Genomic DNA, 16,332 nt, shown 5'->3' with positions numbered 1-16,332 from the left:
TAGGCGATCGCTGGTGCTTTTGGATGGCCTAATTCCAGCTGCAGCCCCCCTCCGTACTCCTGCTTTGATACCGTAAAACACAAGTGGTGCTCATCTTTTCCGATTCCCTTTCTCTTCCTGTTCTCTGGGGAGCAGCTAACTCATATCTACACCTCTCCTCTCATGTTCAGCCTTCCTTCCCTGTTTGTCCCCACTGCTGCCATGCCACCCTCCCCTCCTCACCCCCTCTGGCATTTCCCTGTAAAATGCAACCTTCACGTGACCATGGAGAGGCAGTGGGGGTGCCCACCACCCCTCACGGCCCCTAGAGGCAGCTGAGAGGGAAAGGCCACCCAGAGGAGCGCGCACGTCCCAGAAGGCCACAGTGACAGTTCCATATTATGCCCGGCCCCAGTGATGCTGCCTGCTCAAAAGGGTACACTCTATGAGACATGACAGGACCTCTCTACGGGGCAAGAGGAACTGGCTTTATGACTTTTTTTTTATTCCTGGGGGGGATGGCAGAAGAGGAGGGGTACCAGTGTCCTGCTAACCCCCCCATCCACCCACCCAGCCATAAATGCTGCCGCTGCACCTCTATGGCTGCAGACAAAGCCCCTCATTTTGTCAGGACAGCTTACACGGCCCGAGACCACACCTCAGTCTGCAGCAGAAACTAACAGAAGCTCTTTGTTCTAAAAGGATGAATAATGTGGCAGAAAAAAACATTTGTGGTTTGATCCCCGCATCGACTTTGTTTACTTAAAGCTAAAAAAATATATATATATATATATATATTATGATTCCCAGACTCACAAAATTTGGCCTTCTTTGATTCTCCTGCTTTTAGCCATGTGGATGATCAGAGTCTGGGACCCCCTACAAAGACCTCACTTGTTGCCTCTTCTTTTCAAATCCACTAATCACATTGGGATTATTTTAAGCTCTCTGCAACTGTGGGCCACATTTCACACAAAGGAAAAGAGAGGTTGTCAACACGCTTTTTATAGTCTCCCAAAAAAATCTGTTTTTAGTTACGCAATATTTCCAAGAGCTTCCACAGGCAAATATTCAGGTGAGAAACAGACAGATGATTATTAACTTTGGATAAAAATTACAGCTGCTAGAGCTAGCCTAATGCACAATACTTCTGCATTAGGCACGGATTTATTTTTTCCTTTGAAGAAACTTTATTATGAATTGTGCATTTTCATACTTTTCACGCACAAATGAGTTCACATTACCCAGTACAGCTACATGAAGTGCTCTACATCTTCCCAAGTAGTTTAATCACAGTGGTAGAAAAGTTACACTTGCAGGCCTCACAGTTTTTCACCAGTGGAGGGAGATTATATCTAGATTTTAGATCTTTATTTGTATTGTTTTCTCAGAATCACAACGAGTTTCAAATGTTAAAAAGCACACCAATCACAGTCAGATATTGCAAACTAAATGCAGGCAGGCTTGAGTGAAAATTTGTGCGTTTCCATTCAGAAATCATGGCTGTGTAGTGGATTACGAGTACGTCGATGCTATAAGAGAAAAAACACGTTTGTAACGCTTTACGGACGCCTACTCGGCTACAGTTTAGAGAGTATATCAATCGCTATGCCAATGCCTGCTAGCTGCAGGTTTTTAGAAGGCACTGATGCTACATTTGGGTTTTTTTTTAGTATCTTTTTACTGTTAAATAACTCATCTTGAATGTAAAAGGCAAAGTAGTACATCAGTCCCAGTGAATGTGTCAATCATCAAACAAGTGTGCTGCACAATGATGCAGAAACAGGAGTATCTGAAACTACAAATGCTTGTACAAAATTTCATGAATTAAAGTGACGTTGGATGGGAAGATGTTCAGGTATATATCATATAAGCTTCTTTATGTTTTATATGTTCATAAACAACAACATGAAAGGGTCGTTTTAACATGTCCACCCACGGAAACACAGACAATTTGTTAAGGTAATTATCTCTGACAGCGTTGTGAATAAATTCATGTAAAATGTGCAGTGTCGTCATCTCGCGATGGGTCGAAACCCTCAGAAAATTGAGCTGTTCAATGTGTGTTTAATTCTGCAGAAGAACTCTTTTTTTAAGTGAACAGATTCCTTTTAAACCCTAATCCTGATCGAACAATAAATAAAAACTGAAGTATATTAGAGACAAAGCAGTGTATCAGTTACATGTTAAAGTGTCTAAATGAATGCACCTCCACCAGCCTCAGCATTAAAAATGGGATTTTTTGGCTCTGAAAACTGGCAAATTCCTCACTTCATGAATTTGCACAAGAACCAGCTGCAATGAGACTCTGCTGTTTGTGTATTTGGTGTAAGGCTCGTTGACGTGGGATCTTTCAGCTCCAGGACATGTTGGAAGATGTAATCTATTACTCCTGTTACAGCTAGTGAAAGGAATGTTGCATGTCTCAGCATAATTTTTCCCCAGAGGACGAATTTTGTTGATGTTGGTGGTCAAAATTTGAATAATCCAAAACTCACTGACCAAATATTTAAAATAAAAACTAAACACATTGGTCTCAGCTGCACTTTGTCTTTATAGCTTTTAAAATACTTCTAAAGATAAGCACGGTGAATCTTATAAACATATTTCTGTTAATAAAATTTTTGGGAGCTTGCAAACTTCAACATGTGAACAACCTCTCATTTTTCTGAGCTGAATATGCTCACTCTCCTGTTTCCCACCACAGGCAGCAGCACTACTGCTCGTCGTAAGGAAACAGAGGAGACAAGAGGAAATAAAATATGATGTTAATACTGCCGAGTTTATATTGACTTCATATAATATTTGGCTGCTGTTACTGTCAGCCCACACACTATCAGCAAGGAGCAGCATGATTACTTGCACCTTGCAGGCACCTGGTTGTGTTTACTCACCGCTTTGTAGGTCTTCTTTTGGCCTGCATGTTTGGGTGCTCTGCCGGGATCGGCGCCCATCTCCACATGCATGGCGTAGATTATGTCAAAGAAGTCTTCAACCACGGCTACGCGCTTCAGGGAGGAGTTCTCCTGGGTTGAATTTCCATCAGAACACTAAAACACAGAGAGACAGGAGTTTATTATGTAGTCAAGCTTCAGGACTTCTTATTTTACATTTTACTGTCTTCACGGCACACAAGGAACTTAAATGAACGACAATGATTTGAGCATCGTCCAAGGGACAACTAGAGCTGCACTGCACCCTTGTGTTTAACGTCACAGAAAAAGGTGTTTCAAGTCTTCAAAATCCACTTGACAGTTTAATAGCAGGACATGCCTAAGCCCTCGTGGATTTAGGAAGGATGCTGAAAGTCTGTGAGTATGGCCCATCTACATCCTCAGATGAACCATCCACACTGTTGAAAACACAGCACATGATGAGAATTGCTGGCCAAACCATGTTTACCCCAAGAAATTTACATTTATGAACTGCAGCACCATACAGCCCCATTCCTTCTGGAGAGTCTTCTACAAAGCTGGAAGTGTGCAGAGGTGTGGCTATGAACAGGGATACTTGGTTGGCTCTACACCGCCTGAAATTTGATAGGCCGACCTAGGGCCCACCATAAATTTGTGTTCTTGCATGAAAGCAACCAATTATGGATATTGTTGGAGAAAAGGCGGGTCTGACGCCAATACAGTAGATCCATAAAGTTTAAAGTTCAGTACATTCTCTACTTTCTAAGTCCTCGCAAAGCTGAACTTAGAACAAAGGAGGTGTGAGACACTGATTTTAAGTCACTGCCATCTCCATCGCTACGGGGTTAAATCCTGTGCTTTAATTTAGCCAAGATATCGTTAACGAGGCAGCCACGTCTCCTAATAAACGGTTATGGAGGCAGGAGGTCTGCCCACAATTAAAACCATCAGAACAATTAAAATGTTTTTGAAGTGTCGTCGGGCTTTGGAAAAGAATATTCATAGGAATTTAATTTAATGAGCATGGGTGGGAAGCTTTGAGCAAAGGTGAAAACTGGGATTAAAAGGATTTTTCCTTCTTGTCATAGTTTGAATAAATAATAAATTAGGTAAGTTGGCTATAAAATTGTGTGCATACATGGGTTTTTATGTTTTAATGCGATACATAGGCTGTTTGTAAAAAGATGGGCTTATGAAATATGTGCAATAGCACTTAACGGATTTTCATTTCAGATTTTACTTATTTTCCCACATAACTGTAAGTAAAGAAAAAATCATTCAAACCTACAAATATTCCATTTTGTAAAGCACGTTGGTTTGCTATTTATTTCAGATTTCTGATGGGCCCACTCTGACTTGCTTTCTGTCCCCAGTTTAAAATTTAAAAAAAAAAAAACCCTGTCCAGCTCACCTCCTGCAGTCTTTAAATGTCTCCGTTAGGTGGAGAAGTTTGGGCCCCGGCTGGGTCTGCAACCATCACCTCATCTCTGCTATGTTTAAAAATAACACTGTACAAGACCAACAGTCCCTCCTACCACCACCTCTGGCAGCCATCCTGCCTCCCGTACTGCTGACCCTGTCGCCATAGAAACTGCCACTGATTTCTCTCGGGCAGGTGTGCTGGGCAAAGGGTCATGTGACACACCATAGAAGTAGGATCGCCAGGACAACGGCCTCCATCCGCAGCACCACATGGGGCTTTCCTCTCCTTCCCCCCCCCCCCCCCCCCCCCACCCCCCACCTACACCCCCACCCCTTCCTCCTTATCTTCCCCTCTAAACAACACCTTCATACAGAACACTCAACACTTTGCATTTTCACCAGATTTTGTCGTTACAGCCGAGCACCTGCTGATATTTTTGAACGCAAAGTCCTCCAGCGAGCGTAAAATGGAACAAATGGATCTGAACGTTTAATTAGTTTTTTTTTTTCTCCACCTCTTCCAGGCAAATACGAGACGGGCTCTCTGACATTTCCTGGAGATTGGGTTCTAGCTGGGGAGTGATCTTTTCGTGTTTGAGTGAGAGGAGGGTCCCGAGTTCAAAAAGTTGTCCCCCTGGCATCGAGGAATCACACTCCCCCGCACACCCCACCTCCTCCTCCTCCTCTCTCTCTCCTGTGACATTTTTGCACACTTCCTGGGATCTGACATTTCCTTTTTTTTCTTCTTTTTTTTTTTGTTTTCCCCCAACTGCGTCCTCTCTCCTGCTTGCATCTCTTCATCCCATACCTCCGTCCCGTCTCCCCTCCTCCTCATCCTCTCTCTCCTTGCTCCTGCTCTCCCAAGTGCGAGGTAATGATCGTTGCCATGGCAACTAAAACCAGCTCACAGAGCGGGTTTGTTTTAATCCGGCCCTCCTCTCCCTCTCTTTCTCTCTCCCTCCACTCTCCCCTGTCAGCATGGGCTAAATGTAATGATAATAAATGAAATAATAGCGATCCTCCGCCTCATCATCACAGCTGTAATCTATCGCACTTGGAGGTATCATCATCTTTCCCCTGGTGACATCACCACCACCACCGCCACCGCCACCACTGAAGCTGCTGCTGCTGCTGCTGCTGTTTGGGACAATGGTGTCGGCCCATTCACGCTGGATTTGGATAATCTCACACAACTGTGGGGTGTGCAGTGCACCCACACCACTGCTGCATCCTGCACTGAATTCTGCTACTGCAAAATATCCACAGCACTCACCGGATATTCTGCTGGGAGCGTTTTCTCTGACCTGAAAGAATCACACGCAGAAAATATTGCTGATCATCACAGTCAGACCTGCTGCATGAGCCTGAACCATAACCAACATTTGTTTGTTTGTTTGTTTGTTTGTTTTTTTGCATCTATTATTTTCTCTCTTTCTGATCTGTTTGTTAAACTTGTTAAATAAATATGGAGACATTATTATTTTGTTGTGTTTATTTTAAATTATATGTTGGGCTAGTTTTATTTGTTTCTTCACTTTTATTGAAATATTCTACTTTTTACTTTCCAAGCTTTTGTTGTTGTTATTGAAAGTGTGTCTATTTTAAAGCGGCTGTAATGTCGCAATTTACTTAATATTCCCATACATTAAGTCTATCTGTCTATATATAAAAATAGATAAGTAAGAAACTGTACCTGGGGGCCTGTGCTGTCAGCCTCATCATGAAAAACTAGGCGACTGTATGTCAAAAATACATCGTCTGCAAAGTGAAACACATTCTTTCTAATGGCCACCAGGGGGCGACTCATGTATTAAAAAATAAATAAATGACTCCTCACTTGATCTATGATCTCGGCTGTTGCTTAGTTTGAGTTTATTAATTCTTTCCCGTGTTTAAGGTTCTGTGAATGTTCATCTTGTAAAAAGTGGTGTCCATTAGAGTCCAAATGGGAAATAAAGCGGCTGTGCTAGATGGCAGGACTACGTCAGCCCTCGTCATCACCTCTGATTTCAAAGAACCAAAACGGTGACAGCCAAAACGCCAAAATTTAGGCAGAAGGAGGAAAAAGAGATTACTTGATAAAAAAAAAAAATCTGCTGGCTGAGACCTGCAGGGATATCCACTTTGATGAGCTGTTGCGAATAATAGAGCTGCTGAAAGTAACTTTAACTACTAAATGTTAAAAGGTAAAAAATAGATTAATGAATAAATGAAATCAACATAAAAAACTGCAGTTCCTGTAGTGGCCACTTGAGGCTGGTTTCAACCTTCAAACAGACCCATGGTAAAACGAAATAAACCAGTTTACAGCCTGGTATCAAAGCGTCTACACAGTTCTATTACTGAGTTTATAACAAATAAAGTAAGGTAACTGTTTTTATATCTCCTGCATTTGACTTGCCTTAAACGTAAAGTTTGCTTAGTGAGTGCTGCGGACAGTTTTATCAGCCTGCTCAGCGTCACTTCTACTAACCTAAATCCCTGAACTGGACTTGTTTACCATCTTTGTGGTGTTGATGCCTTTATATGTCAAATAATCTGGCCTCCTCTATGATTTATTTTCCCCAAAGCCATTCCAAGAAGTCTGTGCTCCAGTTTGGTGAGTTAAGCTGGATTTTTTTTTCTTTTTTTATGCTGTTTAGTGTTTATTAGCAGGCATCTGCGTCTCTGTTTTGCATCCCTACAGTTTATAGCTGTTTAATTACTAACCAAGCTGATAACGGCGCACTCCACCTTCTTCCCCAAATGTGTCTCATTCGAGTTTTAAAAAAACAACATAACGTTGGCCGAAGTACTAAAACTGAGGCTTCAAAGCTGGGCTTCAGAAACCAAAGGATCCCACAGTGGCTGTAGCTCTCTTTTATATACAGTTTTTGGTGAGAGCACTGAGCTAAAAGTGCATTTCCTGCTTCATGAAGGCCCCTTCTCGGGGCTTCCCTGCGTCAATGAGTTGGGTTTTTCTTAGTCAACAGAGAGTTAAACATTCACCTCTAACCACAGCCTGCTCTCAGTGTGTGTTTAAGCGCAGTATATATGTCTACCGGGCAGAGCTGAAGCATCTCTGAGGAGAACAGCTGTTGAGCAGAGCTGTAGATATTTGGTCTCTTCAGCAACATGCCGCTCTAAAGCGCAAAGGAGACATGTCAGCATCCCTAATCGGCAACAACACAGCAAAACTCTCACCCTCCTTCTTCGCCTTTCCTCCTTCCCTCCATCTTTGTAATCCCATAGGACTTTGCTCTCCCCAGTCACTGTACAACCAGCCCCCATCCCCTGCGCCTCCCCCTGTCCCGCACCAAACCGCTCTGTTGCTAGGAGACTGGAGGGGTTGAGTCGACTGCCCCCACCCCCGCTGGCAGTCGCGCGCACACATACACACGCGCACACACACACGCACACACCAACTGTAGCCGAGAGTCGCCGAGGGGAGAGAGGAGCAGTCCTGCACACAGGCAGGTCAGGAGGAGGAGGAAGAGAGGAGGAGGTGGGGGGAGGTTCAGGGGAAGCAGCTGGGTCACAAAGACAGGCCGCCAAAGATAGAAGAGATGTATCACACAAGAAATTAGCTCCATGGCCGACCAGATAAACACGAGTGGGACAGGCCGAAATCTGAAAATCAGAAATCTAATTAAAGTGAACCTGCAGGTTTCCAGCTCTGTGCAGCTTTGCATGATTCACAGTTTAAAATAAGCCTTATTCTCAGTCCGGGTCCTGGTGTCGCTGGGTTTAACCACTGCCTGAGACAATAGACTGTAGATAAAAGACAGATGTAGCTGCTGTGATGATCTCCACTGTTTTCTCTTCTCTCATGTTATCACTTTGGCAACCACCATGTTGTTTTTCTGAGCGAAAAGTGACCTTGCTTGGATAAAATGGTGGGGTGCTAATTCAACAGACTAATAAAATACAAAAAGAGACTTTGAGGATTGTATACACTGCACACTAAGTCATACTATTTGATTTATAATTTGATTAAAATGCTTCAAAAGGCGCCAAAGGCACAAAAAAGAGGTTCAGAGGTCCTATTTGGAGAGTAAACTTAGCTAAAACCTGTTAAAACAGCCAAACAGCCCCTATTTTTAAGGCTTACGACTCTCCAGCTGCCTGACTCTTTTCTTAAAAATAGGGATAACTATCCACAAAGTCCAAAATATTTTTCACCAGGCTGTAAACATGGTTTTAACATTGAAGTCTATGCATATTGACTCACTGTTGGAATTAAGCCTCAAGTGGCCACCAGAAGAATTGCAGCTTTTGCCTCTCCACTCCTTTTAAGTCATCTTTCTTCTAATTGGCTGCCCCTCTCAAGCAGAATATTACAGTGTAAACAGCAGGTGTGTTAAACCCGAGTGTTATAAGCTTTTAGGCTCATGGGATGGTTGCACATACACTGACCTCCTTATTTAAAACTCATTATTTAAAAAAGAAATCCACTTTAGCGACAGGCAAAAAAGGGAACTGCATAATAGGTCCCATTTAAAGTGAAATGCAACTTCTATTTTGCAGGATTGTTGCACAATTAGTAGCGTAAATTGATGGTGCAGGGATATGTGCTCAGGTGCTTTTATGTGTGTGTCTGTTTACATGTGTGTGTACCCAGAACACAGGGAGATGGCTGTGTCAACAGTACTCATGACTCAGATGATCTCAAGGCAGATGTGACAACAGGTCATCTTTTAAAGTCCCATCTCCCCTCTGTAAATCTATCAGCTGGCTAATGGGTACATAAATGGGCCAATCCTTGTTCCTCCTGCGCCTGTATGTGTGTCATGGGGACACCGCAAGACAAAGGTTTGTCATGGAAAAAAACTGGGATAAAAGAAACTCTTACCTCAACACTGTCCCCATTTTTATAATATAAAACGCCCCCCTCCCCTTCTATTTCTTTTCTTTTCACTATCATCCTCTCCTGTCTGCTTCATTTCATAAAGGCCCGTCATTAAATCCACATTAGGTGCACCGAGCTCAACCCCTCTGTCCGACGTCTCCGTGTGTGTGGGTGTGTGTGTGTCTCGGTGTGTGCTCGTCCCTCTCGGCTGCTCCCATGATGAACATTATTTGATAGAGTGTGTGACATCCCCAATATCCCACCGAGCCGGAGACACAGACGGTCCCTCTGGCCCCCAGCAGACTGGCACTGTTGACGTTTCAGTCACTGACTTAAAATGGTATGTAAATGACTCGCACATACATCATCACATCCCAGAGTCCATTTAACCGTTTTCAGGCTATTATCATGCTGTCCCAGTTCGTTAAACGTTGGCCTTGCAAAGGTATTAAAAATGACAGCAACGGTGTGGTAGGGAGATTATTGCTGTCTTTAAGGCTGTGTGTGTGCGCGGAGCACAACTCAGACTATCTCCCACACAGGGGGGAGGCCCCTGGGCCAGTTAAAAATGGTGTTAATTTCTCCTCCTATGGGAAAGCAAAGAACGGTCTCTCCATGGCAACAGAGAGGGTGCTGAAGGGAGGAAACACAGAGCATGCGATCAGCGACCCCCTCTTTGTACGAGCACACACGCTCGCGCACAGTATGGATTTTGTCACCCGTTTACAGTAAGTCACAGTAACGCAGCAAAGTCTGAGATAACCACATGAACAAATGCTGCCATAAATATACTCTTTATGGATCTTTAATTGACTCCTGTTTAACAAAGAAGACCCCAATGAGACACATCTCCAGCTTTGAGGGCAGTTTTTTTTGTTCAGCCCCTCTTAGGAGCAAAGCATGGGCTCGGAAGTTCAAATGCTCAGCTGCTAAAAGAAGAATCACCTCAGCTCCTGTTGTGTTATTTTATACATGCAGACGATCTGCGTTTCCTTGGCTATAACGGTACTAAATGGGAATCGAAACACTCAGCAGCAGCGTCTCTTCCCAGAAATTATGACCCAGTGTGAAAGCCCTTTGACTATCTTGTACAACAGTTGACTTAAGCGGGTTTACAGCTGATGCATTCGTCATTTCTGGTTCACATTATGACACCATAACTATAATCTTCCTTTTTTTCCTTGTTATCTTTTCTAAACGTTCAAGCAATTTCCCTCTCCGTCATCTGATTGATATATCATAGAAATGCCTCCAGCCTGGTGCACAACAATCAAAATGTCACTAAAGTGCACCATGCCAGCAGTTGTGACGTCTTGTTTGGCGCTCCAACAGGAAAGAACAGTGACATGAAATGCTCGGAGGGTCGTCAGCTATTGCAGCTAATGCCTAGGCCTTCCTGGAGTGATAAAATCTGTCCCAGGATCTCTCTCCTGCTTCCACCTTCTACCAACCATCTTTGGTCTTTGTGTTTTGTTAGTTTATTCGCAATAAATCATTTTTTATTTACAAAAATCTCCTGTTCGGACTTCTTCCCTGTCTCTTAGTTTGAGCCAACAGTTTCATATAGGAACTATTTTCTTTCGAACTGCACCCACAAACAATAGGATGTTTGCAGCCAGCTAATGGGCATTCAATACACAGGGTGTCCTTGGACGTTTGTGTTCCGATTTAGTCATTTTTCAACATGCAGAGATGCATTTTACCCCAAACTTGGATCTTTTACTCAATGTAACCAAGCAGTTTCCAGTCTCTAAACATAACCTGTGAGTCAAAGTGAAAGTTAAAGGCTGTGAAAAACAGAACAACAATCACCAAGTAAAAAAAGGAAGAAGTGCAAAACAGAAAGGACCCGATAAGACAAGAAGCCCAGTCTCCTAATGACTTATGAGACTGCTCCCACCCTCCTATTGCAGACTTTGTGTGTCTCTTCTGCCAATATTTCCGTGGACACCTTGTTTTTAATAATAAGACCCAGGGTGACATGTGACAAAAATGCGTTATATTACACCCAGGGATAAGAACATGTTGCACTTCCTGTCACAAGCAGGAGCCTGTTATCAGTGCGCAGTGATACGATTGGTGGGGATAGTTTAGTACAAAGAAAGTAGTCCCAAAGTGAAACTGCCCACCTCACAAAAGTTTGTTGATTTTTTTTTATTGTTTTTTTGATTTTTCTTAGTCACCAGGTTGTGATTTCTGAAAAGAGACATTGCTGTTGGTTTTATATATATATATTCAAACTGTTTGAACACCACAGAGCCATTTCCTTTCATTATATTCAAGACAAGGCAGACATCTATACTGTTCGATATCTCCAATACTGGGTAGATGACTCTAAAACATTCTAGATGGATAAATAACAAAACAGGCCAGAGGAAAAATAATGATATTTGATTTGGGGGTAAACAGCCACTTTAAAACCTTTAAAACAAATAAATAAATAAAAGGAACAGGGAAATTACTATTAGAGGTGCTCGGGTAATTTCTCTGCAGCTCTGATGAAGAACAAGATGTGAACAACTGCGTTGATTCTTGTTTGGGCTGCTGAGCCTTTTGCTATTTGAACCCACGAGCGTGAGCCCATGTGTTGCTCCTAATAGGCGCTGCCAGAGAAGGATGAAACAAAAAAGGCTGGACAAAAGCGCTGGAGACTCTCTATGCAAAAAATAGCATTAATGCAAATGCTGCTGAATAATAGGGCCAGTATTCTTTTGACTCTGTGGCCCATCCACAAAAGACGGGCTCTCAGGGGAAACGCGGACTAATTAATCAGATAATAATGATGATGTTCCTCATCCCATCTGACGTGGGCGAGGAGCAAACATTTAGTGCCCATTTTCCGAGACATGGATAAGGACTAACAATGTGGGGACGTCCCGAGACAAACCCTTATTTTAGGAAATAAAGCTTCATTCAGTTCTTCAGTCTGAAAACCTCTTTCTGTGGTAATCATGTCTTCCTTTGATCATGTGCTGTCACTTTGTGGCTGTAACTAATGTTTATTGTCATTGTCAGCTATTGATTGATGTGGGATTTTGTCAATAAAATGTCAGAAGATCTTGAAAGGGGCTCGAGGTTGTGTCCTTTTAAATTCTTTCTTTTATCAGCGCAAAGCTCGACATGAGTGGAATAAGAACAAAAGCAGGAAATTCTCACATTTAAGAAGCCCAAAGCAGAAAGACAAAGACAAGTATTCAATTCTTTAAAAGAAAAGGTGAAAAGGCTGATTGACAGACAATAATCTGTAGCTTTATTGATCAGAAGTCAACTGCTTTGGACAAAAAAAAAGAAAGAAAGAACAATCCTGACTATGATGACGTTTCACTGTTTTCTGCTTGTTTAGATGCTGATTTCTGCTGATAGGCTCTTAGTTTTTACATCGTTTGTTTCTCTTTTGTCTATTAAACGGTTAAATGGGCTTAAATGAACACTTATTTTGTCTGGTTCACAGTCTGTGCCAGCATGTCCTGTGCGCACAGTTCGAGCCCCTTTCATGTGAAGTACTTCTGTGTGTCTCTGTGTTAGAGCATGTCCACCAAAGCCGTGAGACATGAACAGAGATATTTACAGCTTTCAGTAGGCATGGCAACAAAAAGCAACAGCTCGCAGTTTTTCAAAAATTTTCTTCAGTACAATGCTCATGTCAGCTGAAAGGAAATGCACAGGGCGATTAAGCCCCGTTTCTTCACTCAGGAAGAGGCTTATGCTCATTTTGTGTAAAATTCTGTGGTGCATCTCTGTGTCTGTTTCTGGTCCTATCCCCCTCCTCCTCTGTAGCGTCCTCTAATCAGGACATAATGAGAGCTAAACGAGGTTGCATCTCCACACTGAGGGCTGCTGGATTCTCCGAGCAGTTGCAGGGCTCTGAGATGTGCAGAAAGAGGGCGAGACAACAGGAGCAGGAGGACAGAAAATAATTCTGTGTCCCGGCTTGAAAAGAGGCATCAGCGCTGAGTCTGTGCTACTGTGCCCTGTCTTTCTGTCCTGCCACACACTGAAGCCGCCTTGTATGCTTTGCTGACACACAGAAGAGACCTTCTCTGTCTGCACATCAGCCACCAACCATCCCTACCCCCACCCAGCCTCCCGTCATTTAGCCCCATGCCTGCTCCCACACAGAAACTTGGCACACCCTGGGAGCAGCTGCAGAGGGGCTTCCAGTGCTCGCGCTCCAGAGATACGTCCCCGGCCCTGCAGCCCTGCGAGCAGGCACTGACCATTGTGTGTGCGTGTTTGTACATGTGTATGCGTGTTCCTTTTCCAGTGGCACCGGACAGCCTATTTATAAAGCCCACGAAGACAAGCTGAATCAAAAATCGGGCTTTCTATAGCAGTCACATGCACATGAATTGGTTGATTTGTGGCTTCTGACTCATCATCAGAAGCAGCTTTTGTTGGCTGATGTTTTGTTTGTTGTTTAAATTTCCCAAGTGCAGCTGAGTCAGGGGGAGGTTTCCCCCTGCCTTCTGATATTAGCTACAAAAGTGTGCACACTCCTCTCCAGTAAACATTAAGGTACCCTGTTTTTAAAAAGAACCACACTTTTAAGGCCTTGTTCAGATTTTATTTCAGCTCATCTGCTTTTCACATGGATTTTTTTTTTAAAGCTGATCAGGTTATATTGATCAATATATTAAACTGGTATCAACTAGAAATGGCCAAAAAAAAAAAACAGACAAAAGCTCATCAACATCACATTTCAGGCACCATCTGCACCTGCGGAGTCAGATCACACCTGCCCTCCTGCTCAGGGGGGAAACACAATATTGAGCCGAGATTAGAGGAGTTTTGTAGTCTAAATCGTCCATTCACACAGGTAAAACACCTGTAGAGGGATCAGTGCTATTCAGCTAAAAGTCAAAGGACTCTGTCTCTGACTGGAGCCAGAATCTTCTCCGGTTTGTTCGCAGGAAATGTGTTTCTGCTCTTTGAGGTCCGGAGAGACTCTGTCCCAGCAGGCCGGGTGGGGGAGATTATTCCTGAAGGCGCTTATTTAAAATGGTGGTTGTCTCCGTGCTGGCACAGCAGGCCCAAACACCATACATAGACATGGGCGCGCGCGCGTGAGCACAGCCAGCGTGTTTGTTTTCCGCGTGCAGGAAAAGCTGCTGGGGCACTGGCTGACAGTTCATCATGCACATGTTTATCTGGCCAGTCCGACAAATAGGCCTAATAAAACTTAACCCTTGAAGCACCTGCAGCTTCACTGACCTGACTTCCATTTTACAAGCGAAACATCGCCACACATCATCCAGGAGAACGGAGAAGTGAAGTCTGAGTACTAACTGTGGGCGTATGTCGCTATCAGCCCAGAGCAGACGCTTTTGTTTCCGCCACAGCCCCTCACGTGGTCACCAATTACGCACCGCTTATACTCTCCGCTAAAATGTGGAAATTACCTGCAGTGAGTTTCTCTTGAAGATAATCTTAGACGAGCTTACAGAGCTTAACGTCGGATCGTAGACTACAGAATAAAATGCGGCAGAGGCGGGCTGTCCTGGGCTGCACAGGTGTTGCCAGAGCAACGAATGCCTGTTAGCCGATCCGCATCCTGCCCAGGACAATGAAAAGTGGGGACTAAACACTCGGGCTGTTTGCCACGCCGTGCCATTTCGTTACAATGCCCCCTCTTTCAGTACTTTAGAAGCCTATCTTTGCCCTCCCGAAGAAAGAAAAATCAGCCAGGTCGACGCACGGACACAGCGCGTGCTTCTTGGTTTAGATGGGACAGTGAGTGCGTGTGTCCTTTGATGAATCGCTGACAATGAAACCTGCTGAGCTTCTCGGCATGAAAAACGCTGAACGTGATCATCTTAAGTTTGGATTTAAAAAAAAGAAAGAAGAAGAAGCTTCTGCAGCTTCTCAGCTGGTAACACCAGAGCAACCTGACACAGACCCACCAACATGCCGCTGCATCCACGTGCGCGCGCACAGCATCACCATACCGGGCTACACGAGACCCGAACTGCAAGGTTCACGCAAAATGCTGTCAGTAAGTAAATTATCTCGTGCTTTGCACCCGGCAGCGCTGACAGGACTTAAACCTCGCTGGTGAGATGCTTTTGCTTGATAGCCTCGACTCCCTGTTTTTTTTTTTTTTTTTTTTTTTTTTCAAATGCGATTGCCAGGAGGCACCGGCGTTGCTATGGCAGCAAGGGATGACAGTAGGGCTGTTCTGGTTGGGATGTGGACAAAGTGAAGCTTCATCGGCAGGGATGAGGGCGAGACGGGACGACAAAACATTTCAAGTTGGCGTTTTATCCGTGTGACAGGTGCATGTGTGCACCCTGATATAATGATAACTTATAGGCGGCGACGGGACACCTCATGCTCATGTACACGCACGTTCCCTCTCTGTGCCACACACACATATGCACAAGCATGCACACGCACGCACACACACACACACACACACACACACACACACACACACACACACACACACACTTTACCGTTGACTTGACCGGGACGTATAAAACGGGCTTCCCTGGAGCTCCTTTCTTGTTGTGCTCTCCCAAAACGTTGGTCCCGACCTGAAATCCTTTAGACTTCACCCAGAATTTGAATTTGGCGTTGATGTGGCTGTTGTCGACATAAACGCCATCCGACTCGTCGTTCTGCAACAGTGTCTGCATGATTTTGTTGTATTTTCGCCGGGTGACGGTCTTTGTTTTACCGGAGTCTCCATAAGTCCGGAGACACCAGTCCTGAAATTCACTGAACATCTCCGCCTCTAAAACGACCGGACTCCGGCTCCTTTTGGGTGCCTCCACGCACGCCTTTTTCGTTGCCATTGCTCCCCCTCTCCCTCTCTCTCTCTGTCTGAAACCGTTCAAACAGCCCAGGCTAATAAAGAACAGACTTGAACGGGTGGATGTCTTTCTCCTCTGGTCCCCGCTGTCCCGCGTCCAGGAGGCTCGGTTCAGGTTTGGGGACGCTACCTCTCTGTGGCTTCTCAGTCAAACTGACCCGGACAGCAGCACACCTGTTTGCAGAGGAGCAGTGCTGTCCCGAACCGCAGCGGTGAAAAATGTCACTTCCTCACATCATCCGCTGAGGAGCAGAAAGGGGGGCTGTCCTATGCTGAGCGGGTATCTCCCACCTGTGCGTAAAACGCTCCACACAAGGGTAGGCTATGAAAAAAAAGCCCACAGTCCTCGCTAAACAACAAAGAACACAGACAAAAGC

General features: G+C 44.3%; 1 protein-coding gene across 1 annotated transcript in view; it reads right to left on the bottom strand.

The window, feature by feature from the left end:
- Nucleotides 1–15,938, bottom strand: part of nol4la (nucleolar protein 4-like a) — a 28,175-nt gene extending 12,237 nt beyond the window's left edge. The window contains exons 1-2 of the mRNA XM_085344844.1: nt 15,597–15,938; nt 2,874–3,029 (exon numbers count right to left, since the gene is read on the bottom strand). Coding sequence (XP_085200970.1) covers nt 2,874–3,029; nt 15,597–15,938 — 498 coding nt within the window. The remainder of the gene's footprint in view (nt 1–2,873; nt 3,030–15,596) is intronic.
- Between the last annotated feature and the right edge of the window lie 394 nt (nt 15,939–16,332).

Source organism: Diplotaxodon limnothrissa, linkage group LG20, assembly GCF_057381915.1.
Source record: "Diplotaxodon limnothrissa isolate DT_005_m linkage group LG20, D_limnothrissa_male_GT1.1, whole genome shotgun sequence".
NCBI classification, from domain to species: domain Eukaryota; kingdom Metazoa; phylum Chordata; class Actinopteri; order Cichliformes; family Cichlidae; genus Diplotaxodon; species Diplotaxodon limnothrissa.
The sequence above is the reverse complement of the archived record's forward strand: the minus strand, read 5'-3'. Positions and strand labels throughout refer to the sequence as shown.